Below are 26,801 nucleotides of genomic sequence, written 5' to 3' on the forward strand. Positions count from 1 at the left end.
TGCTTCATTAAGTCAGGTGAACAGCTGTCAACACATTTAGACTGCTGCTTCATTAAGTCAGGTGAACAGTTGTCAACACATTTAGACTGCTGCTTCATTAAGTCGGGTGAACAGCTGTCAACACATTTAGACTGCTGCTTCATTAAGTCAGGTGAACAGCTGTCAACACATTTAGACTGCTGCTTCATTAAGTCAGGTGAACAGCTGTCAACACATTTAGACTGCTGCTTCATTAAGTCAGGTGAACAGCTGTCAACACATTTAGACTGCTGCTTCATTAAGTCAGGTGAACAGCTGTCAACACATTTAGACTGCTGCTTCATTAAGTCAGGTGAACAGTTGTGTACTTTTATTAAAACAGGTTATTCATTATTTAATTTTCCCACAGGTGTGAATAAAATGGCATTGTGACATCATAATCCTCTAATGTCCTGACAAGAATGTTGTTCATCATCATCATTATGTTACAAATACAAAAAAACAAAATGGCTGTCTTCCCTTTCCCTTTGACAAGGAAGACATACATGACATTAAACAAACTCAAGTAAAAGACTGTAGCACCATGGTTGAGTATCACACAAATATACATTAGAACACAACACAAAACTGTTCATATAAAAACACACACATCAACAACACAGAATGGGGACAACATGAGGTTGGAATACAGCATCTAATTAACGTTAGTTACACATTGTGGAAATGTTTCCCAGATGTAGAGGTGCTTCTTTGGTTTCAGGATGCATGAATGAATGAATATAGGAAGGAGTGAGTGTAGGAATGATGGATGAATGAATGAGTGAGAAAATGTGTGAATGGACAATGTACTGTGTGTATGAATGAATGAATGAATGTTGGAATGGATGAATGGGTGAATGAATGAATGTAGGTATGGATGAATGGATGAATGAATGAATGTGGGTATGGATAAATGGATGCATGAATGTCTGTAAGTATGAGTGAATGAGTGTCTAAGTATGAATGGATGAATCGATGAATGGGTGAATTAATTAATGGGTGTCTGTAAGAATGAATGGATGAATGGTTGAATGAATGGATGGGTGTCTGTAAGTTTGAATAGATGGATGAATGAATGGATGAGTGGATGAGTATCTGTAAGTATGAACAGAGGAATCAATGAATGGATGAATTCATGAATGAGTGTGTGTGGTATGAATGGATGAGTGAATGAGTGTCTGCTGGAATGAATGGATGAATGAGTGTCTGTAATTATGAATGAATGCCAAATGGATGAGTGTCTGTTAGAATGAATGGATGAATGGTTGAATGAATGGATGAGTGTCTGTAATTATGAAAAGATGAATGAGTGAATGAATTAATGAATGCATGGATGAGTGAATGAGTGTCTGTAAGTATGAATGGATGGGTGAATGAGTGTCTGCTGGTATGAATGGATGAGTGAATGAGTGTCTGCTGGTATGAATGGATGAATGGTTGAATGAATGGATGAATGGATGACTCCTGGTGTAAAGCGTTATAAATATCTCTCTGATGGCGTCAGCAAGTCTCTTGGTTTTCCCTGTGTAAATGTCTGTGGATCTCAACCCCATTACCAGGCTGTTGGTATGAATTGATGAATTTCTAAGTATGAATGGATGAATTGATGAATTAATGAATGAATGTCTGTAAGTATGAATGGATGAGTGTCTGTTAGTATGAATGAATGGATGAGTGTCTGTTAGTAGGAATGGATGAATGGATGAGTGTCTGTTAGTATGAATGAATGGATGAGTGTCTGTTAGTATGAATGGATGGATGAGTGTCTGTTAGTATGAATGGATGAGTGCTGGGGTAAAGCTATATAAATATCTCTCTGACGGCATCAGTCTGTCTCCTGGTTTCCCCTGTGTAAATGTCTGTGGATCTCAACCCTGTGACCGGCCGTCTCATCCCGGTTACCGGCTGTGGAGGGCTGCCGTTAACCGTTGAAGCAGACGGGACCCAGTTGGAAGCCAAACTTCTGGTTGTTGTGTCCGAAGTCGGAGACAGAGACGTCGATGAGGGGGAGAGAGTCTGACTGAGGGGCATCAAACTCTAACACCGTCCTCTCCTGACCTGAAGCAGACTGCAGGGAGAGATGGAGGAGCACATCAACGGATATTACACTTCTACTACTGTGTGTGTGTTCGTGTGTAGTGTGTGTTTGTGTGTAGTGTTTGTGTGTGTGTGTGTGTGTGTGTGTGTGTGTGTGTGTGTGTGTGTGTGTGTGTGTGTGTGTGTGTGTAGTGTGTGTGTGTGTAGTGTGTGTGTGTAGTGTGTGTGTGTGTAGTGTGTGTGTGTGTGTGTGTAGTGTGTGTAGTGTGTGTTTGTGTGTAGTGTTTGTGTGTGTGTGTGTGTGTGTGTGTGTGTGTGTGTGTGTGTGTGTGTGTGTGTGTGTGTGTGTGTGTGTGTGTAGTGTGTGTGTGTGTAGTGTGTGTGTGTTGTGTGTGTGTGTGTTGTGTGTGTGTGTGTAGTGTGTGTGTGTGTGTGTGTAGTGTGTGTGTGTAGTGTGTGTTTGTGTGTAGTGTTTGTTTGTGTGTAGTGCGTGTGTGTGTGTGTGTGTGTGTGTGTGTGTGTGTGTGTGTGTGTGTGTGTGTGTGTGTGTGTGTGTGTGTGTGTGTGTGTGTGTCCGTTCCTGACCTGAACCAGACTACAGGGAGAGATGGAGGTGTAGTGTGTGGTGTGTGTGTGTCATCAACATGTTAGGCGTAAAAGAAATTGTAAAAGAATTGTTGCATTTTTAAAAATAATAATAATTTCATATTTTCAATAATATTACAATGATATTCTTTGATTATATTGTTATTTTCAATGATATTCTGATTTATAACCTTTGGTCTTTGGTGGTCTCTGTGATAGTGGTGGCATTAGGACAGGTTCTATCAACAGTGTTTTGGTGATAGTGGTGGCATTAGGACAGGTTCTATCAACAGTGTTTTGGTGATAGTGGTGGCTTTAGGACAGGTTCTATCAACAGTGTTTTGGTGATAGTGGTGGCTTTAGGACAGGTTCTATCAACAGTGTTTTGGTGATAGTGGTGGCGTTAGGACAGGTTGTATCAACAGTGTTTTGGTGATAGTGGTGGCGTTAGGACAGTCGCTCTGGATAAGAGCGTCTCTGCTAAATGACTTAAATGTAAATGTAAATGTTGTATCAACAGTGTTTTGGTGATAGTGTGATAGTGGTGGCGTTAGGACAGGTTGTATCAACAACAGTGTTTTGGTGATAGTGTGATAGTGGTGGCATTAGGACAGGTTGTGTCAACAGTGTTTTAGTGATAGTGTGATAGTGGTGGCGTTAGGACAGGTTGTGTCAACAGTGTTTTGGTGATAGTGGTGGCATTAGGACAGGTTGTGTCAACAGTGTTTTGGTGATAGTGTGATAGTGGTGGCGTTAGGACAGGTTGTATCAACAACAGTGTTTTGGTGATAGTGTGATAGTGGTGGCATTAGGACAGGTTGTGTCAACAGTGTTTTAGTGATAGTGTGATAGTGGTGGCGTTAGGACAGGTTGTGTCAACAGTGTTTTGGTGATAGTGGTGGCATTAGGACAGGTTGTGTCAACAGTGTTTTGGTGATAGTGTGATAGTGGTGGCGTTAGGACAGGTTGTGTCAACAGTGTTTTAGTGATAGTGTGATAGTGGTGGCGTTAGGACAGGTTGTCTCAACAGTGTTTTAGTGATAGTGGTGGCATTAGGACAGGTTGTGTCAACAGTGTTTTAGTGATAGTGTGATAGTGGTGGCGTTAGGACAGGTTGTGTCAACAGTGTTTTGGTGATAGTGTGATAGTGGTGGCGTTAGGACAGGTTGTGTCAACAGTGTTTTGGTGATAGTGGTGGCATTAGGACAGGTTGTGTCAACAGTGTTTTGGTGATAGTGTGATAGTGGTGGAATTAGGACAGGTTGTGTCAACAGTGTTTTGGTGATAGTGGTGGCGTTAGGACAGGTTGTGTCAACAGTGTGGCTGTTGTTCCTGGTCATGTTAATGCAGGTGCTGTCTCCGTGTTGTTAAAGATTGTTTCGTTTGGTAACAGTGTTTGTTACCTGGCAGCCGTCGTGCAGCGCTGTGATGCAGTGTGTCTGTTACCTGGCAGCAGTGTGTCTGTTACCTGGCAGCAGTGTATCTGTTACCTGGCAGCCGTCGTGCAGCGCTGTGATGCAGTGTGTCTGTTACCTGGCAGCAGTGTGTCTGTTACCTGGCAGCAGTGTGTCTGTTACCTGGCAGCCGTGTGTCTGTTACCTGGCAGCCGTGTGTCTGTTACCTGGCAGTAGTGTATCTGTTACCTGGCAGCAGTGTGGCTGTTACCTGGCAGCAGTGTGTCTGTTACCTGGCAGCCGTCGTGCAGCGCTGTGATGGAGTGTGTCTGTTACCTGGCAGCAGTGTGTCTGTTACCTGGCAGCCGTGTGTCTGTTACCTGGCAGCAGTGTGTCTGTTACCTGGCAGCCGTGTGTCTGTTACCTGGCAGCCGTGTGTCTGTTACCTGGCAGCAGTGTGTCTGTTACCTGGCAGCAGTGTATCTGTTACCTGGCAGCAGTGTGTCTGTTACCTGGCAGCCGTGTGTCTGTTACCTGGCAGCCGTGTGTCTGTTACCTGGCAGCAGTGTGTCTGTTACCTGGCAGCCGTGTGTCTGTTACCTGGCAGCAGTGTGTCTGTTACCTGGCAGCAGTGTGTCTGTTACCTGGCAGCAGTGTGTCTGTTACCTGGCAGCCGTCGTGCAGCGCTGTGATGTAGTGTGTGTTCTGGTGCGTGAGCTCCTCTCCACTGCTCCCTCTGAAGCGCAGCGCGTGCTGGTGGCTGAAGGTGGCGGTATGGAGCCAGGCGGCTGAGTTCTGACAGTGGTAGGTGAACGTCTGTCTGGATGAAGCACTCAACAGCTTAAGAAACACCAACTGGACTACATGGACCGGACTGCCATCTGAACCGGAATAGGAGAACTGGAGAGGGAGGGAGGGAGGGAGGGAGGGAGGGGAGGGAAGGGAGGGAGGGGGGGTGAGGGAGGGAGGGAGGGAGGGAGGGGGAGGGGTGGGAAGGGAAGGGGAAGGAGGGAGGGAGGGGAGGGAGGGAGGGAGGGGAGGGAGGAGGGGGGAGGGGGAGGGAGGGAGGGAGGGAGGGAGGGAGGGAGGGAGGGAGGAGGGAGGGAGGGAGGGGGGAGGGAGGGGAGGGGAGGGGAGGGAGGGGAGAGGGAGGGGAAGGGGAAGGGAAGGGAAGGGGAGGGGAGGGGAGGGGGAGGGGAGGGAAGGGAGGGGAGGGGGAGGGGAGGGGGTGGGAAGGGAAGGGAAGGGAAGGGAAGGGAAGGGGGGAGGGAGGGAGGGAGGGGAGGGAGGGAGGGAGGGAGGGAGGGAGGGGGAGGGAGGGAGGGAGGGAGGGGGGAGGAGGGGAGGGGGGGAGGGGAGGGAGGGAGGGAGGGAGGGAGGGGGAGGGAGGGAGGGAGGGAGGGAGGGAGGGGGGAGGGAGGGAGTATGAAAAAGGGATATATCATAGAGAGAGCAGGACCAGAAGAAACACACTCTGCGTACCTGCTTTCCTTTCCTGAACTGGCTGTACCAGGTACCAGGTTTCTCTCCTTTCCAGGAACTCAGCTTCACCTGTAGACGACAGTCATTACAGCACATTCATCACGTCTCACTATACTGAACCCAGCTCTACCTGTAGAAGACACGTCAGTCATTACAGCACATTCATCACGTCTCACTATACTGAACCCAGCTCTACCTGTAGAAGACACGTCAGTCATTACAGTACATTGACAACTTCTCACTATACTGAACCCAGCTCTACCTGTAGACGTCAGTCATTACAGAACATTCATCACGTCTCACTATACTGAACCCAGCTCTACCTGTAGAAGACACGTCAGTCATTACAGTACATTCATCACGTCTCACTATACTGAACCCAGCTCTACCTGTAGAAGACACGTCAGTCATTACAGTACATTCATCACGTCTCACTATACTGAACCCAGCTCTACCTGTAGAAGACACGTCAGTCATTACAGTGCATTCATCACGTCTCACTACACTGAACCCAGCTCTACCTGTAGTGATTTGTCCCTCGCTCATATGGAGGAGAGGAGAGTGATCGTGTGGACTCACCGACTGGAACTTCATGTCAGGGTACAGACATGTCTCTCCATCGGCCGTGAAGTTACAGAACACCTTGAAGGAGTCTCTATGGCAACCCTGGTTAGGGTCTATCCAGTACTCACCTATGGGGGGGGGGGGGTAGATTTGGGGTGGAGAGAGGTGGGAAAGAGAGAGGGCGTGTAAGCTCTGTTGATAAGTTGATTGTATAGGTTGTACATTGTTGATGTAGTGACAGACAGAGGTAGATATACTGAGTGGTAGGTACCATCAGTCAACTCTGGTGATAGACAGAGAGATAGATGTATAGATAGACAGAGAGATAGATGTATAGATTGATATAGAGATTGTGATAGATAGAGAGATAGATGTATAGATTGATATAGAGATAGATGTATAGATTGATATAGAGATTGTGATAGATAGAGAGATAGATGTATAGATTGATATAGAGACAGATGTATAGATTGATATAGAGATAGATGTATAGATTGATAGATAGATTGATAGATAGATAGATAGATAGATAGATAGATAGATAGATATAGAGATAGATATAGAGATAGATAGATAGATAGATAGATAGATAGATAGATAGATAGATAGATAGATAGATAGATAGATAGATAGATAGATAGATAGATAGATAGATAGATAGATAGATAGATAGATAGATAGATAGATAGATAGATAGATAGATAGATAGATAGATAGATTGATATAGAGATAGATAGATAGATAGATAGATAGATAGATAGATAGATAGATAGATAGATAGATAGATAGATAGATAGATAGATAGATAGATTGATATAGAGATAGATAGATAGATAGATAGATAGATAGATAGATAGATAGATAGATAGATAGATAGATAGATAGATAGATAGATAGATAGATAGATAGATAGATAGATAGAGATAGATAGATAGATAGATAGATAGATAGATAGATAGATAGATAGATAGATAGATTGATATAGAGATAGATAGATAGATAGATAGATAGATAGATAGATAGATAGATAGATAGATAGATAGATAGATAGATTGATATAGAGATAGATAGATAGATAGATAGATAGATAGATAGATAGATAGATAGATAGATAGATAGATAGATAGATAGATAGATAGATAGATAGATAGATAGATAGAGATAGATAGATAGATAGATAGATAGATAGATAGATAGATAGATAGATAGATAGATAGATAGATAGATAGATAGATAGATAGATAGATAGATAGATAGATAGATAGATAGATAGATAGATAGATAGATAGATAGATAGATAGATAGATAGATAGATAGACAGACAGATAGATAGATAGACAGATAGATGAGTGATAGAGAAGTATGTACCATCAGTGTACTTTGGGAACAACAGCTGTAGCTCCTTGCAGGTTCGGGCTGGATACTGGTAGGTCCCCAGGGGAGTCCTCAGACCCTCTACCTCTGTCCTCATAGAAGAGAGAGAAGCAAACACCTCCTCCAACTCTTTCTCCTCCTCCTGCCCTGCCTGGTCTGCCTGCATCCTCTCCTCCTCTCCCTCCTCCCTTCCCTCCATCCCCTCTTGCTCTTCCTCGTCTTCCAGAGCGGCCCCGTCAAAGGAAGAGTGTTGCCTCCTCCTCCTCCCTCTCTCCTGCACCGGGAGAGACTGAAGACCCACCGCAGGGAGACCCTGAGAGGAGGAGAGGCATTTCTAAATGAGGTTCTAAGGTTATATGTAAAGGTTTCATGTGATCTTCTGAGGTTCTGATGGAGGTTCTACGTGAAGGTTCTAGGTGATGTTCTAAGGTTCTATTTGGAGGTTATTTGTGGAGGTTCTATGCAGTGGTTCTTGGTGTGGCTCTATGGTTTTATGTGGAGGTTATAGGTGAAGTTCTAAGGTTCTAATGAGATGTACTTGGTGGAACTCACAGGAGGTCCAGGAGGGCCAGCAGGACCTGTATCTCCGATAGCACCAATGGGACCCTGATTCCCTTTAGAACCCTTCTGTCCTACTCTACCCTGAGAGAGAGAGAGAGAGAGAGAGAGAGAGAGAGAGAGAGAGAGAGAGAGAGAGAGAGAGAGAGAGAAAGCAAATGATTTGACAATGGTTACTGATCAAAACCTTACAAAAACCTTGACAAAGTACAGGCTCAGTGAGCACAGCCTTGCCATTGAGAAGGGTAGACACAGGAAAACCTGGCTCCCTGTAGAGGAAAGGCTGTGCAACCACTGCACAACAGCAGAACCTGAGACAGAGCTGCATTTCCTGACAAAATGTCAAAAATATAACACAATTAAAGAGTGATTTCCCCAAAACTGAAAACCGTATTAGTAGGCATCCTGTTGGGGGAGGAGGCAGAGAGCTGTGGGTTGGCAGCGCACTACATTGCTGCCTGCCACAAGATGAGGGACAGAGTCTGACAGACCAATCAACCTGCACATGTCCTCTAATGTATGCTTATTGTTATCGTTCAATGTACGGTTATTTTGACCCTTGGATATTGTTGTTACTGTTGTCCTGTTGACAATTTTGTTCTTATTATTTTCATATTGTCAATATCCAAAGTAAGCTTTGGCAATAGTTATATTGTCATAGTAATAGTAATATTAAGTAATAGTGATAGGAATAGTAATAGTAAGCAAGGAATAGTAATAGTGATAGTAATAGTGATAGGAATAGTGATATTAATAAGTAATAGTAATAGTGATAGTAACAGTAATAGTGATAGTGATAGTAATAGTGATAGTAATAGGAATAGGAATAGTGATAGTAATAGTAATAAGTAATAGTAATAGTAATAGTGATAGTAACAGTAATAGTGATAGTAATAGTAATAGTAATAGTGATAGTAATAGTAATAGTGATAGTAATAGTAATAGCAATAGGAATAGGAATAGTGATAGTAATAGTGATAGCAATAGGAATAGGAATAGTGATAGTAATAGTAATAGTAATAGCAATAGGAATAGGAATAGTGATAGTAATAGTGATAGTAATAGTAATATGAATAGTAATAGGAATAGTGATAGTAATAGTGATAGCAATAGTAATAGTGATAGTAATAAGTAATAGTAATAGAAATAGTGATAGTAACAGTAATAGTGATAGTAATAGTAATAGTAATAGTAATAGTGATAGTAATAGTAATAGTAATAGTAATAGTGATAGTAATAGCGATAGTAATAGCAATAGTGATAGTAATAGTAATAGTGATAGTTATAGTATTAGTGATAGTAATAGTAATAGTGATAGTAATAGTAATAGTAATAGTGATAGTGATAGTAATAGTGATAGTAATAGTAATAGTAATAGTGATAGTGATAGTAATAGTAATAGTAATAGTGATAGTAATAGTGATAGTAATAGGAATAGGAATAGTAATAGGAATAGGAATAGTGATAGTAATAGTAATAGGAATAGCAATAGGAATAGAAATAGTGATAGTAACAGTAATAGTGATAGTAATAGTAATAGTAATAGTGATAGTAATAGTAATAGTAATAGTAATAGTGATAGTAATAGTGATAGTAATAGTAATAGGAATAGTAATAGGAATAGGAATAGTGATAGTAATAGTAATAGGAATAGCAATAGGAATAGGAATAGTGATAGTAATAGTGATAGTGATAGTAATAGTAATAGGAATAGCAATAGGAATAGGAATAGTGATAGTAATAGTGATAGTGATAGTAATAGTAATATGAATAGTAATAGGAATAGTGATAGAAATGGTGATAGCAATAGTAATAGTGATAGTAATAAGTAATAGTAATAGAAATAGTGATAGTAACAGTAATAGTGATAGCAATAGTAATAGTGATAGTAATAGTAATAGTGATAGTAATAGCAATAGTAATAGCAATAGTGATAATAATAGTAATAGTGATAGTAATAGTATTAGTGCTAGTAATAGTAATAGTGATAGTAATAGTGATAGTAATAGTGATAGTAATAGCAATAGTGATAGTAATAGGAATAGTAATAGTGATAGTAATGGTAATAGTGATCGTGATAGTAATAGTAAGTAAGGAATAGTAATAGTGATAGGAATAGTGATATGAATAGTGATAGTAATAGTAATAGTAAGTGATAGTAATAGTAATAGTGATAGTGATAGCAATAGGAATAGTAATAGTGATAGTAAAAGTGATAATAATAGTAATAGTAATAGTAATAGTGATAGTGATAGTAATAGTAATAGTAAAAGTAATAGTAATAGTGATAGTAATAAGTAATAGTAATAGAAATAGTGATAGTAACAGTAATAGTGATAGCAATAGTAATAGTGATAGTAATAGTAATAGTGATAGTAATAGCAATAGTAATAGCAATAGTGATAATAATAGTAATAGTGATAGTAATAGTATTAGTGATAGTAATAGTAATAGTGATAGTAATAGCAATAGTGATAGTAATAGGAATAGTAATAGTGATAGTAATAGTAATAGTGATCGTGATAGTAATAGTAAGTAAGGAATAGTAATAGTGATAGAAATAGTGATATGAATAGTGATAGTAATAGTAATAGTAAGTGATAGTAATAGTAATAGTGATAGTGATAGTGATAGCAATAGGAATAGTAATAGTGATAGTAAAAGTGATAGTAATAGTGATAGTAATAGTAATAGTGATAGTAATAGTAATAGTGATAGTAATAGTAATAGTGATAGTAATAGTAATAGTAAAAGTAATAGTAATAGTGATAGTAATAGTAATAGTGATAGTAATAGTGATAGTGATCGTAATAGTAATAGTAATAGCAATAGGAATAGTGATAGTAATAGTAATAGTGATAGTAATAGGAATAGGAATAGTGATAGTAATAGTGATAGTAATAGTAATAGTGATAGTAATAGTGATAGTAATAGTGATAGTAATAGTAATAGTGATAGTAATAGTAATAGTAATAGCAATAGGAATAGGAATAGTGATAGTAATAGTGATAGTGATAGTAATAGTAATATGAATAGTAATAGGAATAGTGATAGTAATGGTGATAGCAATAGTAATAGTGATAGTAATAAGTAATAGTAATAGAAATAGTGATAGTAACAGTAATAGTGATAGCAATAGTAATAGTGATAGTAATAGTAATAGTGATAGTAATAGCAATAGTAATAGCAATAGTGATAATAATAGTAATAGTGATAGTAATAGTATTAGTGATAGTAATAGTGATAGTAATAGTGATAGTAATAGCAATAGTGATAGTAATAGGAATAGTAATAGTGATAGTAATAGTAATAGTGATCGTGATAGTAAGAGTAATAGTAAAAGTAATAGTAATAGTGATAGTAATAGTAATAGTGATAGTAATAGTGATAGTGATCGTAATAGTAATAGTAATAGCAATAGGAATAGTGATAGTAATAGTAATAGTGATAGTAATAGGAATAGTAATAGTGATAGTAATAGTGATAGTAATAGTGATAGTAATAGGAATAGTAATAGTGATAGTAATAGTAATAGTGATAGTGATAGTAATAGTGATAGGAATAGTAATAGTAATAGTGATAATAATAGTAATAGTGATAGTAATAGTAATAGGAATAGTAATAGTAATAGTGATAGTAATAGTAATAGTAAGTAAGGAATAGTAATAGCGATAGTGATAGTGATAGTAATAGTGATAGTAATAGTGATAGGAATAGGAATAGTGATAGGAATAGTAATAGTGATAGTAATAGTAAGTAAGGAATAGTAATAGTAATAGTGATAGTGATAGTGATAGTGATAGTAATAGTAAGTAAGGAATAGTAATAGTGATAGGAATAGTAATAGTGATAGTAATCGTGATAGGAATAGGAATAGTAAGTAAAGAATAGTAATAGTGATAGTAATAGTGATAGTAAGTAATAGTGATCGTGATAGTAGGTAATAGTAATAGTGATAGTAAGTAATAGTGATAGTGATAGTAAGTCATAGTGATAGTAATAGTGATAGTAAAAGCAAGTAACAGTAATAGCAAGTAATAGTAAGTGACAGTCATTTTAATAGTAAGTAATATTAATGTAATAATAATAGTAAGTAATATTAATGTAATAATAATAGTAAGTAATATCAATGTAATAATAATAGTAAGTAATTGTAATAGTGATAGTAAGTAATAATAATAGTAAGTAATTGTAATAGTAATAGTGATAGTATGTAATAGTAATAATAATAGTAAGTAATTGTAATAGTAATAGTAATAGTGATAGTAAGTAATTGTAATGGTAATAGTGATAGTATGTAATAGTAATAATAATAGTTAGTAATTGTAATAGTAATAGTAATAGTGATAGTAAGTAATTGTAATAGTAATAGTGATAGTATGTAATGGTAATAATAATAGTAAGTAAGTGTAATAGTAATAGTGATAGTAAGTAATTGTAATAGTGATAGTAATAGTGATAGTAAGTAATAATAATAGTAAGTAATTGTAATGGTAATAGTGATAGTATGTAATAGTAATAGTAATAGTAAGTAATTGTAATAGTAATAGTAATAGTAATAATAATAGTAAGTAATTGTAATAGTAATTGTAATAGTAAGTAATTGTAATAGTAATAGTGATAGTAAGTAATTGTAATAGTAATAGTGATAGTATGTAATAGTAATAGTAATAGTAAGTAATTGTAATAGTAATATTAGTAGTAATAATAATAGTAAGTCATTGTAATAGTAATTGTAATAGTAATAGTAATAGTGATAGTAAGTAATTGTAATAGTAATAGTGATAGTAAGTAATTGTAATGGTAATAGTGATAGTATGTAATAGTAATAGTAATAGTAAGTAATTGTAATAGTAATAGTGATAGTATGTAATAGTAATAATAACAGTAAGTAATTGTAATAGTAATAGTAATAATAATAGTAAGTAATTGTAATAGTAATTGTAATAGTAATAGTAATCGTGATAGTAAGTAATTGTAATAGTAATAGTGATAGTATGTAATAGTAATAATAATAGTAAGTAATTGTAATAGTGATAGAAATAGATAGCGATACTCACAGAGAGTCCAGGTAGACCTGGAGGACCATTAGGACCTGCGAGACCATTAGGACCCTGAAACAACACACACACCGTCAATGCAACAACATGTATGTGTGTGTGATGCAGGTGGTTTGCAACCACCATAAGTGACTTTGCTCGACACGGTCCAGGATTCAGTGGAAAGGGCAAACACAGTATGTATCAGACCAAGAGCCCTGGATTGACGTATGTGTGTGTGTGTGTGTGTGTGTGTGTGTGTGTGTGTGTGTGTGTGTGTGTGTGTGTGTGTGTGTGTGTGTGTGTGTGTGTGTGTGTGTGTGTGTGTGTGTGTGTGTCACCTCATCTCCTTTGGGTCCCAGTAGACCCTGGTTCCCTGGAAATCCTCTGTCTCCCTTCTCTCCAAACTCTCCTGGAGGGCCTATCAGCCCAATCAGACCTCCATGACCCTACGCACACAACACACACTTAGATAGCATGGGGGGGGGTATGTGTGATGACCCTACACACACAACACACACTTAGATAGCATGGGGGGGGGGTATGTGTGATGACCCTACACACACAACACACACTTAGATAGCACTGGGGGGTGGGGGGTATGTGTGATGACCCTACGCACACAACACACACTTAGATAGCACTGGGGGGGGGGGGTTATGTGTGATGACCCTACACACACAACACACACTTAGATAGCATGGGGGGGGTTATGTGTGATGACCCTACACACACAACACACACTTAGATAGCATTGGGGGGGGGGTATGTGTGATGACCCTACGCACACAACACACACTTAGATAGCATTGGGGGGGGGGTTATGTGTGATGACCCTACAAACACAACACACACTTAGATAGCACTGGGGGGGGGGGTTATGTGCGATGACCCTACGCACACAACACACACTTAGATAGCATTGGGGGGGGGGGTTATGTGTGATGACCCTACAAACACAACACACACTTAGATAGCACTGGGGGGGTTATGTGCGATGACCCTACGCACACAACACACACTTAGATAGCACTGGGGGGGGGGGGGGTTATGTGCGATGACCCTACACACACAACACACACTTAGATAGCACTGGGGGGGGGTTATGTGTGATGACCCTACACACACAACACACACTTAGATAGCACTGGGGGGGGGGGTTATGTGTGATGACCCTACACACACAACACACACTTAGATAGCACTGGGGGGGTTATGTGCGATGACCCTACACACACAACACACACTTAGATAGCACTGGGGGGGGGGGTTATGTGTGATGACCCTACACACAACACACTTAGATAGCATTGGGGGGGGGGGTATGTGTGATGACCCTACGCACACAACACACACTTAGATAGCATTGGGGGGGTTATGTGTGATGACCCTACAAACACAACACACACTTAGATAGCACTGGGGGGGGGTTATGTGCGATGACCCTACGCACACAACACACACTTAGATAGCACTGGGGGGGGGGGGTTATGTGTGATGACCCTACACACACAACACACACTTAGATAGCATTGGGGGGGGGGGTTATGTGTGATGACCCTACAAACACAACACACACTTAGATAGCACTGGGGGGGTTATGTGCGATGACCCTACGCACACTTAGATAGCACTGGGGGGGGGGGGTATGTGTGATGACCCTACACACACAACACACACTTAGATAGCACTGGGGGGGGGGGGGGTATGTGTGATGACCCTACACACACAACACACACTTAGATAGCACTGGGGGGGGGGGGGGGGGGTTATGTGTGATGACCCTACACACACAACACACACTTAGATAGCACTGGGGGAGGTATGTGTGATGACCCTACACACACAACACACACTTAGATAGCACTGGGGGGGGGGTTATGTGTGATGACCCTACAAACACAACACACACTTAGATAGCATTGGGGGTATGTGTGATGACCCTACACACACAACACACACTTAGATAGCACTGGGGGGGGTTATGTGTGATGACCCTACAAACACAACACACACTTAGATAGCATTGGGGGGGGTTATGTGTGATGACCCTACACACACAACACACACTTAGATAGCATGGGGGGGGGGGGTTATGTGTGATGACCCTACACACATAACACACACTTAGATAGCACTGGGGGGGGTATGTGTGATGACCCTACGCACACAACACACACTTAGATAGCACTGGGGGGGGTTATGTGTGATGACCCTACACACACAACACACACTTAGATAGCACTGGGGGTATGTGTGATGACCCTACAAACACAACACACACTTAGATAGCACTGGGGGGGGGGGGGGTATGTGTGATGACCCTACACACACAACACACACTTAGATAGCACTGGGGGGGGGGGGTTATGTGTGATGACCCTACACACACATAACACACACTTAGATAGCACTGGGGGGTGTATGTGTGATGACCCTACACACACAACACACACTTAGATAGCACTGGGGGGGTATGTGTGATGACCCTACACACACAACACACACTTAGATAGCACTGGGGGGGAGGTATGTGTGATGACCCTACACACACAACACACACTTAGATAGCATGGGGGGGGGGGTTATGTGTGATGACCCTACACACATAACACACACTTAGATAGCACTGGGGGGGGGTATGTGTGATGACCCTACGCACACAACACACACTTAGATAGCACTGGGGGGGGTTATGTGTGATGACCCTACACACACAACACACACTTAGATAGCACTGGGGGGGTATGTGTGATGACCCTACAAACACAACACACACTTAGATAGCACTGGGGGGGGTATGTGTGATGACCCTTCACACACAACACACACTTAGATAGCATGGGGGGGGTTATGTGTGATGACCCTACACACATAACACACACTTAGATAGCATGGGGGGGGTTATGTGTGATGACCCTACACACATAACACACACTTAGATAGCATGGGGGGGGTATGTGTGATGACCCTTCACACACAACACACACTTAGATAGCATGGGGGGGGGGGTTATGTGTGATGACCCTACACACATAACACACACTTAGATAGCACTGGGGGGGGGGGGGTTTGTGTGATGCCCCTACACACACATACAGTGAGGGAGAAAAGTATTTGATCCCCTGCTGATTTTGTACGTTTGCCCACTGACAAAGAAATGATCGGTCTATAATTTTAATGGTAGGTTTATTTGAACAGTGAGAGACTACAGTTACAATTACTGTTTTGCCCTCACTGTAGCACACACTTAGTTAGCACTGGGGGGGTGGGGGGGGGGTCTGTGTGTGTTGTCACCTTGTCTCCCTTCCTGCCTGGATCTCCCTTCAACCCCGGTAGTCCTGGAGGACCCTGTGGGAAAGAGGACAGAGGGCAAAGGTGACAGAGGTCAAGCTAGAGCTCAAACTAGAGGTCAAAGTGGAGTTCCAAGGTCACGTAGGGTTCCAAGGTCACATAGGGGTCCATCCCAAATGGTACCCTATTCCCTATATAGTAAACCAGCCTTAGAAAACCAGTCTTAGTAAACCAGCCTTAGTAAACCAGCCTTGGTAAACTAGCCTTAGAAAACCAGCCTTAGTAAACCAGCCTTAGTAAACTAGCTTGAGCAAACTAGCTAAAGTAAACTAGCATTAAGTAAACTAGCCTGAGTAAACTAGCCTTAGTAAACTAGCCTTAGTAAACTAGCCTTAGTAAACATATACAATAACTTTGTGTTTGTAGAGACTGATACAGGATGTATGGGTCTGTAGTAGTGACTGAGATAGGGCTGTAGACTGATACAGGATGTATGGGTCTATAGTAGTGACTGAGATAGGGCTGTAGACTGATACAGGATGTATGGGTCTATAGTAGTGACTGAGATAGGGCTGTAGACTGATACAGGATGTATGGGTCTGTAGTAGTGACTGAGATAGGGCTGTAGACTGATACAGGATGTATGGGTCTATAGTAGTGACTGAGATAGGGCTGTAGACTGATACAGGATGTATGGGTCTATAGTAGTGACTGAGATAGGGCTGTAGACTGATGAGATAGGGCTATAGTAGTGACTGAGATAGGGCTGTAGACTGATACAGGACGTATGGGTCTATAGTAGTGACTGAGATAGGGCTGTAGACTGATACAGGATGTATGGGTCTATAGTAGTGACTGAGATAGGGCTGTAGACTGATACAGGATGTATGGGTCTATAGTAGTGACTGAGATAGGGCTGTAGACTGATACAGGATGTATGGGTCTATAGTAGTGACTGAGATAGGGCTGTAGACTGATACAGGATGTATGGAGATAGGGCTGTAGACTAGTAGTGACTGAGATAGGGCTGTAGACTGATACAGGATGTATGGGTCTATAGTAGTGACTGAGATAGGGCTGTAGACTGATACAGGATGTATGGGTCTATAGTAGTGACTGAGATAGGGCTGTAGACTGATACAGGATGTATGGGTCTATAGTAGTGACTGAGATAGGGCTGTAGACTGATACAGGATGTATGGGTCTATAGTAGTGACTGAGATAGGGCTGTAGACTGATACAGGATGTATGGGTCTATAGTAGTGACTGTAGACTGATACAGGGCTATAGTAGACTGATAGGGCTGTAGACTGATGGATGTATGGGTCTATAGTAGTGACTGAGATAGGGCTGTAGACTGATACAGGATGTATGGGTCTATAGTAGTGACTGAGATAGGGCTGTAGACTGATACAGGATGTATGGGTCTATAGTAGTGACTGAGATAGGGCTGTAGACTGATACAGGATGTATGGGTCTATAGTAGTGACTGAGATAGGGCTGTAGACTGATACAGGATGTATGGGTCTATAGTAGTGACTGAGATAGGGCTGTAGACTGATACAGGATGTATGGGTCTATAGTAGTGACTGAGATAGGGCTGTAGACTGATACAGGATGTATGGGTCTATAGTAGTGACTGAGATAGGGCTGTAGACCGATACAGGATGTATGGGTCTAGTAGTAGTGACTGAGATAGGGACTGTAGACTGATACAGGATGTATGGGTCTGTAGTAGTGACTGAGATAGGGCTGTAGACTGATACAGGATGTATGGGTCTATAGTAGTGACTGAGATAGGGCTGTAGACTGATACAGGATGTTTGGGTCTATAGTAGTGACTGAGATAGGGCTGTAGACTGATACAGGATGTATGGGTCTATAGTAGTGACTGAGATAGGGCTGTAGACTGATACAGGATGTATGGGTCTATAGTAGTGACTGAGATAGGGCTGTAGACTGATACAGGATGTATGGGTCTATAGTAGTGACTGAGATAGGGCTGTAGACTGATACAGGATGTATGGGTCTATAGTAGTGACTGAGATAGGGCTGTAGACTGATACAGGATGTATGGGTCTATAGTAGTGACTGAGATAGGGCTGTAGACTGAGTACAGGATGTTTGGGTCTATAGTAGTGACTGAGATAGGGCTTTAGACTGATACAGGATGTATGGGTCTATAGTAGTGACTGAGATAGGGCTGTAGACTGATACAGGACGTATGGGTCTAGTAGTAGTGACTGAGATAGGGTCTGTAGACTGATACAGGATGTATGGGTCTATAGTAGTGACTGAGATAGGGCTGTAGACTGATACAGGATGTATGGGTCTATAGTAGTGACTGAGATAGGGCTGTAGACTGATACAGGATGTATGGGCCTGTAGTAGTGACTGAGATAGGGCTGTAGACTGATACAGGATGTATGGGTCTATAGTAGTGACTGAGATAGGGCTGTAGACTGATACAGGATGTTTGGGTCTATAGTAGTGACTGAGATAGGGCTGTAGACTGATACAGGATGTATGGGTCTATAGTAGTGACTGAGATAGGGCTGTAGACTGATACAGGATGTATGGGTCTATAGTAGTGACTGAGATAGGGCTGTAGACTGATACAGGATGTATGGGTCTATAGTAGTGACTGAGATAGGGCTGTAGACTGATACAGGATGTATGGGTCTATAGTAGTGACTGAGATAGGGCTGTAGACTGATGTACAGGATGTATGGGTCTGTATAGTAGTGACTGAGATAGGGCTGTAGACTGATACAGGATGTATGGGTCTATAGTAGTGACTGAGATAGGGCTGTAGACTGATACAGGATGTATGGGTCTATAGTAGTGACTGAGATAGGGCTGTAGACTGATACAGGATGTATGGGTCTATAGTGTAGTGAGTGACTGAGATAGGGCTGTAGACTGATACAGGATGTATGGGTCTATAGTAGTGACTGAGATAGGGTAGACTGTAGATGTATGGGTGATACAGGATGTATGGGTCTATAGTAGTGACTGAGATAGGGCTGTAGACTGATACAGGATGTTTGGGTCTATAGTAGTGACTGAGATAGGGCTGTAGACTGATACAGGATGTATGGGTCTATAGTAGTGACTGAGATAGGGCTGTAGACTGATACAGGATGTATGGGTCTGTAGTAGTGACTGAGATAGGGCTGTAGACTGATACAGGATGTATGGGTCTATAGTAGTGACTGAGATAGGGCTGTAGACTGATACAGGATGTATGGGGGTCTATAGTAGTGACTGAGATAGGGCTGTAGACTGATACAGGATGTATGGGTCTATAGTAGTGACTGAGATAGGGCTGTAGACTGATACAGGATGTATGGGTCTAGATAGTAGTGACTGAGTATAGGATAGCTGTAGACTGATACAGGATGTATGGGTCTATAGTAGTGACTGAGATAGGGCTGTAGACTGATACAGGATGTATGGGTCTATAGTAGTGACTGAGATAGGGCTGTAGACTGATACAGGATGTATGGGTCTATAGTAGTGACTGAGATAGGGCTGTAGACCGATACAGGATGTATGGGTCTATAGTAGTGACTGAGATAGGGCTGTAGACTGATACAGGATGTATGGGTCTGTAGTAGTGACTGAGATAGGGCTGTAGACTGATACAGGATGTATGGGTCTATAGTAGTGACTGAGATAGGGCTGTAGACTGATACAGGATGTTTGGGTCTATAGTAGTGACTGAGATAGGGCTGTAGATGTATGGGTCATGATACAGGATGTATGGGTCTATAGTAGTGACTGAGATAGGGCTGTAGACTGATACAGGATGTATGGGTCTATAGTAGTGACTGAGATAGGGCTGTAGACTGATACAGGATGTATGGGTCTAGATAGTAGTGACAGGATGTATGATAGGGCTGTAGACTGATACAGGATGTATGGGTCTATAGTAGTACTGAGATAGGATACAGGATGTAGGGTAGTGACTGAGATAGGGCTGTAGACTGATACAGGATGTATGGGTCTATAGTAGTGACTGAGATAGGGCTGTAGACTGATACAGGATGTTTGGGTCTATAGTAGTGACTGAGATAGGGCTGTAGACTGATACAGGATGTATGGGTCTATAGTAGTGACTGAGATAGGGCTGTAGACTGATACAGGACGTATGGGTCTATAGTAGTGACTGAGATAGGGCTGTAGACTGATACAGGATGTATGGGTCTATAGTAGTGACTGAGATAGGGCTGTAGACTGATACAGGATGTATGGGTCTATAGTAGTGACTGAGATAGGGCTGTAGACTGATACAGGATGTATGGGCCTGTAGTAGTGACTGAGATAGGGCTGTAGACTGATACAGGATGTATGGGTCTATAGTAGTGACTGAGATAGGGCTGTAGACTGATACAGGATGTTTGGGTCTATAGTAGTGACTGAGATAGGGCTGTAGACTGATACAGGATGTATGGGTCTATAGTAGTGACTGAGATAGGGCTGTAGACTGATACAGGATGTATGGGTCTATAGTAGTGACTGAGATAGGGCTGTAGACTGATACAGGATGTATGGGTCTATAGTAGTGACTGAGATAGGGCTGTAGACTGATACAGGATGTATGGGTCTATAGTAGTGACTGAGATAGGGCTGTAGACTGATACAGGATGTATGGGTCTATAGTAGTGACTGAGATAGGGCTGTAGACTGATACAGGATGTATGGGTCTATAGTAGTGACTGAGATAGGGCTGTAGACTGATACAGGATGTATGGGTCTATAGTAGTGACTGAGATAGGGCTGTAGACTGATACAGGATGTATGGGTCTATAGTAGACTGACTGAGTGACTGAGGGGCTGTAGACTGATACAGGATGTATGGGTCTATAGTAGTGACTGAGATAGGGCTGTAGACTGATACAGGATGTATGGGTCTAGTAGTGACTGAGATAGACTGATACAGGATAGGGGTCTGTAGTGACTGATACAGGATGTTTGGGTCTATAGTAGTGACTGAGATAGGGCTGTAGACTGATACAGGATGTATGGGTCTATAGTAGTGACTGAGATAGGGCTGTAGACTGATACAGGATGTATGGGTCTGTAGTAGTGACTGAGATAGGGCTGTAGACCGATACAGGATGTATGGGTCTATAGTAGTGACTGAGATAGGGCTGTAGACTGATACAGGATGTATGGGTCTATAGTAGTGACTGAGATAGGGCTGTAGACTGATACAGGATGTATGGGTCTACAGTAGTGACTGAGATAGGGCTGTAGACTGATACAGGATGTATGGGTCTATAGTAGTGACTGAGATAGGGCTGTAGACTGATACAGGATGTATGGGTCTATAGTAGTGACTGAGATAGGGCTGTAGACTGATACAGGATGTATGGGTCTATAGTAGTGACTGAGATAGGGCTGTACTGAGATAGGGCTGTAGACTGATACAGGATGTATGGGTCTATAGTAGTGACTGAGATAGGGCTGTAGACTGATACAGGATGTATGGGTCTATAGTAGTGACTGAGATAGGGCTGTAGACTGATACAGGATGTATGGGTCTATAGTAGTGACTGAGATAGGGCTGTAGACTGATACAGGATGTATGGGTCTATAGTAGTGACTGAGATAGGGCTGTAGACTGATACAGGATGTATGGGTCTATATAGTAGTAGACTGATACAGGATAGGGGTCTATAGTAGACTAGGGCTGTAGACTGATACAGGATGTATGGGTCTGTATAGTAGTAGTGACTGAGATAGGGCTGTAGACTGATACAGGATGTATGGGTCTATAGTAGTGACTGAGATAGGGCTGTAGACTGATACAGGGGTCTATAGTATGACTGAGATAGGGCTGTAGACTGATAGTGTATGTGACTGAGATAGGGCTGTAGACTGATACAGGATGTATGGGTCTATAGTAGTGACTGAGATAGGGCTGTAGACTGATACAGGATGTATGGGTCTATAGTGTGACTGAGATAGGGCTGTAGACTGATACAGGATGTATGGGTCTATAGTAGTGACTGAGATAGGGCTGTAGACTGATACAGGATGTATGAGTCTATAGTAGTGACTGAGATAGGGCTGTAGACTGATACAGGATGTATGGGTCTATAGTAGTGACTGAGATAGGGCTGTAGACTGATACAGGATGTATGGGTCTATAGTAGTGACTGAGATAGGGCTGTAGACTGATACAGGATGTATGGGTCTATAGTAGTGACTGAGATAGGGCTGTAGACTGATACAGGATGTATGGGTCTATAGTAGTGACTGAGATAGGGCTGTAGACTGATACAGGATGTATGGGTCTATAGTAGTGACTGAGATAGGGCTGTAGACTGATACAGGATGTATGGGTCTATAGTCTATAGTGACTGAGATAGGGCTGTAGACTGATACAGGATGTATGGGTCTATAGTAGTGACTGAGATAGGGCTGTAGACTGATACAGGATGTATGGGTCTATAGTAGTGACTGAGATAGGGCTGTAGACTGATACAGGATGTATGGGTCTATAGTAGTGACTGAGATAGGGCTGTAGACTGATACAGGATGTATGGGTCTATAGTAGTGACTGAGATAGGGCTGTAGACTGATACAGGATGTATGGGTCTATAGTAGTGACTGAGATAGGGCTGTAGACTGATACAGGATGTATGGGTCTATAGTAGTGACTGAGATAGGGCTGTAGACTGATACAGGATGTATGGGTCTATAGTAGTGACTGAGATAGGGCTGTAGACTGATACAGGATGTATGGGTCTATAGTAGTGACTGAGATAGGGCTGTAGACTGATACAGGATGTATGGGTCTATAGTAGTGACTGAGATAGGGCTGTAGACTGATACAGGATGTATGGGTCTATAGTAGTGACTGAGATAGGGCTGTAGACTGATACAGGATGTATGGGTCTATAGTAGTGACTGAGATAGGGCTGTAGACTGATACAGGATGTATGGGTCTACAGTAGTGACTGAGATAGGGCTGTAGACTGTAGATTAAGGGACAACGGATGGAAGGATTGAAAGATGGCTGGATAAAGGTGTAGACTGTTTTACCATGGGTCCTGGTGGTCCTGTTACGCCTGGTGGTCCATTTAAACCTTGTTCCCCCTGAGAGGGAGAGAGAGAGAGAGAGAGAGAGAGAGAGAGAGAGAGAGAGAGAGAAAGCAGAGGGAGAGAGAGAGAGGAGAGAAAGCAGAGGGAGAGAGAGAGAGAGAGAGAGAGAGAGAGAGAGAGAGAGAGAGAGAAGCAGAGGGAGAGAGAGAGAGGAGAGAAAGCAGAGGGAGAGAGAGAAGGGGGAGAGAGAGAGAGAGAGAAGAGAGAGAGAGAGAGAGAGAGACAGACAGACATTAATTGTTTTATTTTAACTGTATTGTCATTGATGAAGTTGATCCGTTTTACATTCTCAGTATAGTACCTCTGGCATGTGAGGTTGTGTGGTCATGAGTTGACAGGTCAGGGGTCAGGGTGTGTGTGTGTGTGCTCACCGCTGGGCCAGGGATCCCTCTGAGACCACTAGGACCTGGTTTACCAGAATGTCCCTGGGCTCCCACCGGTCCTGTCTTCCCCAGGAGACCCTCCAACCCTGGAGAGCCCTTCGCTCCTTTCACCCCCGCTTTCCCCTGCTTCCCTTCTTTACCCAGGTGACCCTAACAGGGAAACAGAGGAATATTTAAGATATTGACAATGACATATGAACTAACTAACACACAGTGACACTCTCTCTCTCTCTCCCTCTCACCCTGCGTCCCGGTGGTCCTGAGGGCCCGGGTTCCCCTGATGCTCCTGGTGGACCCTACAGGAAACAACAATGAAACCCCTCAAGTTGTAGAAAACACCTGAAACGTCTGAACAATGAGACAATCAGATGCAGGAGACTTCAACACACTCCATCTCTCTGGTTGGTCACAGATGGAACTGATTTAATGGATCTGTGTGGGTTGGAACGCTGTCTGAACCCGCACATATACACTCATACAGATGATATACCAAACATATGAAACACTCACTGATTTCCCTGGATCTCCACCATCTCCCTTGGATCCAGGACCTCCATCCTCCCCCTGTAGACAGAGAGAGCAGACCGAGAGAGAGAGAGAGAGAGAGAAAGAGAGCCTTAACTTGCCCCTGTAATAGAGGTGGTATGTTCAGTAGCGGGGAACAGTGGGGAGGAGAATGGAACACTCACGTTGGGTCCTGCCTCCCCTGGCTGGCCTGAATCTCCTGGGAAACCAATCGGACCCTGAGGAGAGAGAGGGGGAGGGAAGTGAGAGAGAGGGAGAGAGAGGGGGGGGGAAGTGAGACAGAGAGAGAGGGGGGGAGGGAAGTGAGAGAGAGAGAGGGGGGAGGGAGGGAGAGAGAGGGAGGGAGGAGGAGGGAGAGAGAGAGAGAGGGGGGGAGGGAAGCGAGAGAGAGAGGGGGGAGAGGGAAGTGAGAGAGAGAGGGGGGAGGGAGAGAGAGAGAGAGGGAGGGAGGGAAGCGAGAGAGAGAGAGAGAGGGGGAGGGAGGGAGGGAAGCGAGAGAGAGAGAGGGGGAGGGAAGTGAGAGAGAGACAGAGAGAGAGGGGGAGGGAGAGGAGAGAGAGAGAGAGAGGTGGGGGATGGAAGCGAGACAGAGAGAGGGGGAGGAAGCGAGACAGAGAGAGGGGGAGGGAAGTGAGACAGAGAGAGGGGGGAGGGAAGCGAGACAGAGAGAGGGGGAGGGAAGCGAGACAGAGAGAGGGGGAGGGAAGCGAGACAGAGAGAGGGGGAGGGAAGCGAGACAGAGAGAGGGGGAGGGAGGCGAGACAGAGAGAGGGGGAGGGATGAAGAGAGAGAGAGAGAGAGAGGGGGGAGGGAGCGCGAGAGAGAGGGGGGGGATGAGAGAGAGAGAGAGAGGGGAGGGAAGCGAGAGAGAGAGAGGGGGGAGGAAGTGAGACAGAGAGAGGGGGAGGGAGCGAGTCAGAGAGAGGGGGGAGGGAAGCGAGACAGAGAGGGGGGAGGGAGAGACAGAGAGAGGGGGGAGGGAGCGAGACAGAGAGAGGGGGAGGATGGGATGAGAGAGAGAGAGGGTGAGGGGAAGCGAGAGAGAGGGGGAGGGATGAGAGAGAGAGAGAGAGAGAGGGAGGAAGAGCGAGAGAAAGAGAGACAGAGAGAGAGACAGAGAGAGAGAGAGAGAGAGAGAGAGAGAAAGAGAGAGAGACAGAGAGAGAGAGAGAGACAGAGAGAGAGAGAGAGAGAGAGAGAGAGACAGAGAGAGACAGAGAGAGAGAGAGAGAGAGAGAGAGAGAGAGAGAGAGAAAAAGGACAGAAAGGATTATTATGAAAGGGCGGGTGTGTATTATGTGAGAATGTTCAGTGTTCATATGTAACTCACAGAGTTTCTTGGACCCATCCTCTCTGGGGGCCTCTGGCTCCTGGGGGCCCTGCTGCTCCAGAGAAGACCTGCGTCCCCCTTCTCCCCCTGGTCACCTATATCCCCTGGGGTGGAGAAAGGGGGTCAGAGAGTGGGGGATAGAGAGACGGGTGGGGGGCAGAGAGAGGGTGGGGACAGAGAGAGGGGGGGGAACAGAGAGAGGGATGGGGGACAGAGATGGGTGGGGGACAGAGAGAGGGGGTGGAGGACAGAGAGAGGGGGTGGGGGGAACAGAGAGCGGGGTGGGGGACAGAGAGAGGGGGGGGGACAGAGAGAGGGGGTGGGGGACAGAGAGAGGGGGTGGGGGACAGAGAGAGAGGGGTGGGGGACAGAGAGAGTGGTGGGGGACAGAGAGAGGTGGGGGAACAGAGAGAGGGGTGGGGGACAGAGAGAGGGGGGACAGAGAGAGGGGGTGGGACAGAGAGAGGGGGTGGGGGACAGAGAGAGGGGGGGGCAGAGAGGGGGTGGGGGACAGAGAGAGGGGTGGGGGACAGAGAGAGGGGTGGGGGACAGAGAGAGGGGTGGGGGACAGAGAGGGGTGGGGGACAGGGAGAGGGAGAGGGGTGGGGGGCAGAGAGAGGGGTGGGGGACAGAGAGAGGGGGTGGGGGACAGAGAGAGGGGTGGGGGACAGGGAGAGGGGTGGGGGGGGACAGAGAGGGGGGTGGGGGGACAGGGAGAGGGGGTGGGGGACAGAGAGAGGGGTGGGGGACAGAGAGAGGGTGGGGGACAGAGAGAGTGGTGGGGGACAGGGAGAGGGGGTGGGGGACAGAGAGAGGGGTGGGGGACAGGGAGAGGGGTGGGGGACAGAGTGATTTCGCACCTCACAAGCTGCAGACAACATGGAAAGCTGCAATACGCAGCCAGGGATTATGTTCACAAATCTGACTGACCTTTAGCCACGTCTTCATGACTTTTGTGAAAGTGTGATATGTGGTGCAGTTATGTGTGTCTGATGGCAGTGTTATAGTATAGTATAGTATAGTATTATTGTCTGATGGCAGTGTTATAGTATAGTATTATTGTCTGAAGGCAGTGTTATAGTATAGTACAGTATTATAGTCT

At 43.5% G+C, this 26,801-nt stretch overlaps 1 protein-coding gene across 1 annotated transcript; it reads right to left on the reverse strand.

Annotated features, from left to right (window-relative positions):
* Nucleotides 1–327: 327 nt before the first annotated feature.
* On the reverse strand, nt 328–25,803 carry LOC135533603 (collagen alpha-1(V) chain-like; the record flags this gene model as incomplete). Its single annotated transcript, XM_064960893.1, has 15 exons — nt 328–2,086; nt 4,701–4,934; nt 5,517–5,585; nt 6,096–6,208; nt 7,449–7,767; nt 8,007–8,096; nt 13,073–13,126; nt 13,393–13,500; nt 16,349–16,402; nt 23,402–23,455; nt 23,833–23,994; nt 24,087–24,140; nt 24,355–24,408; nt 24,534–24,617; nt 25,700–25,803. Coding segments are annotated over 15 exons (1,700 nt in total), but the record flags the coding sequence as incomplete, so codon positions are not given.
* Nucleotides 25,804–26,801: the final 998 nt, after the last annotated feature.

This window comes from Oncorhynchus masou, unplaced genomic scaffold (genome assembly GCF_036934945.1).
Source record: "Oncorhynchus masou masou isolate Uvic2021 unplaced genomic scaffold, UVic_Omas_1.1 unplaced_scaffold_2499, whole genome shotgun sequence".
NCBI classification, from domain to species: Eukaryota; Metazoa; Chordata; class Actinopteri; order Salmoniformes; family Salmonidae; genus Oncorhynchus; species Oncorhynchus masou.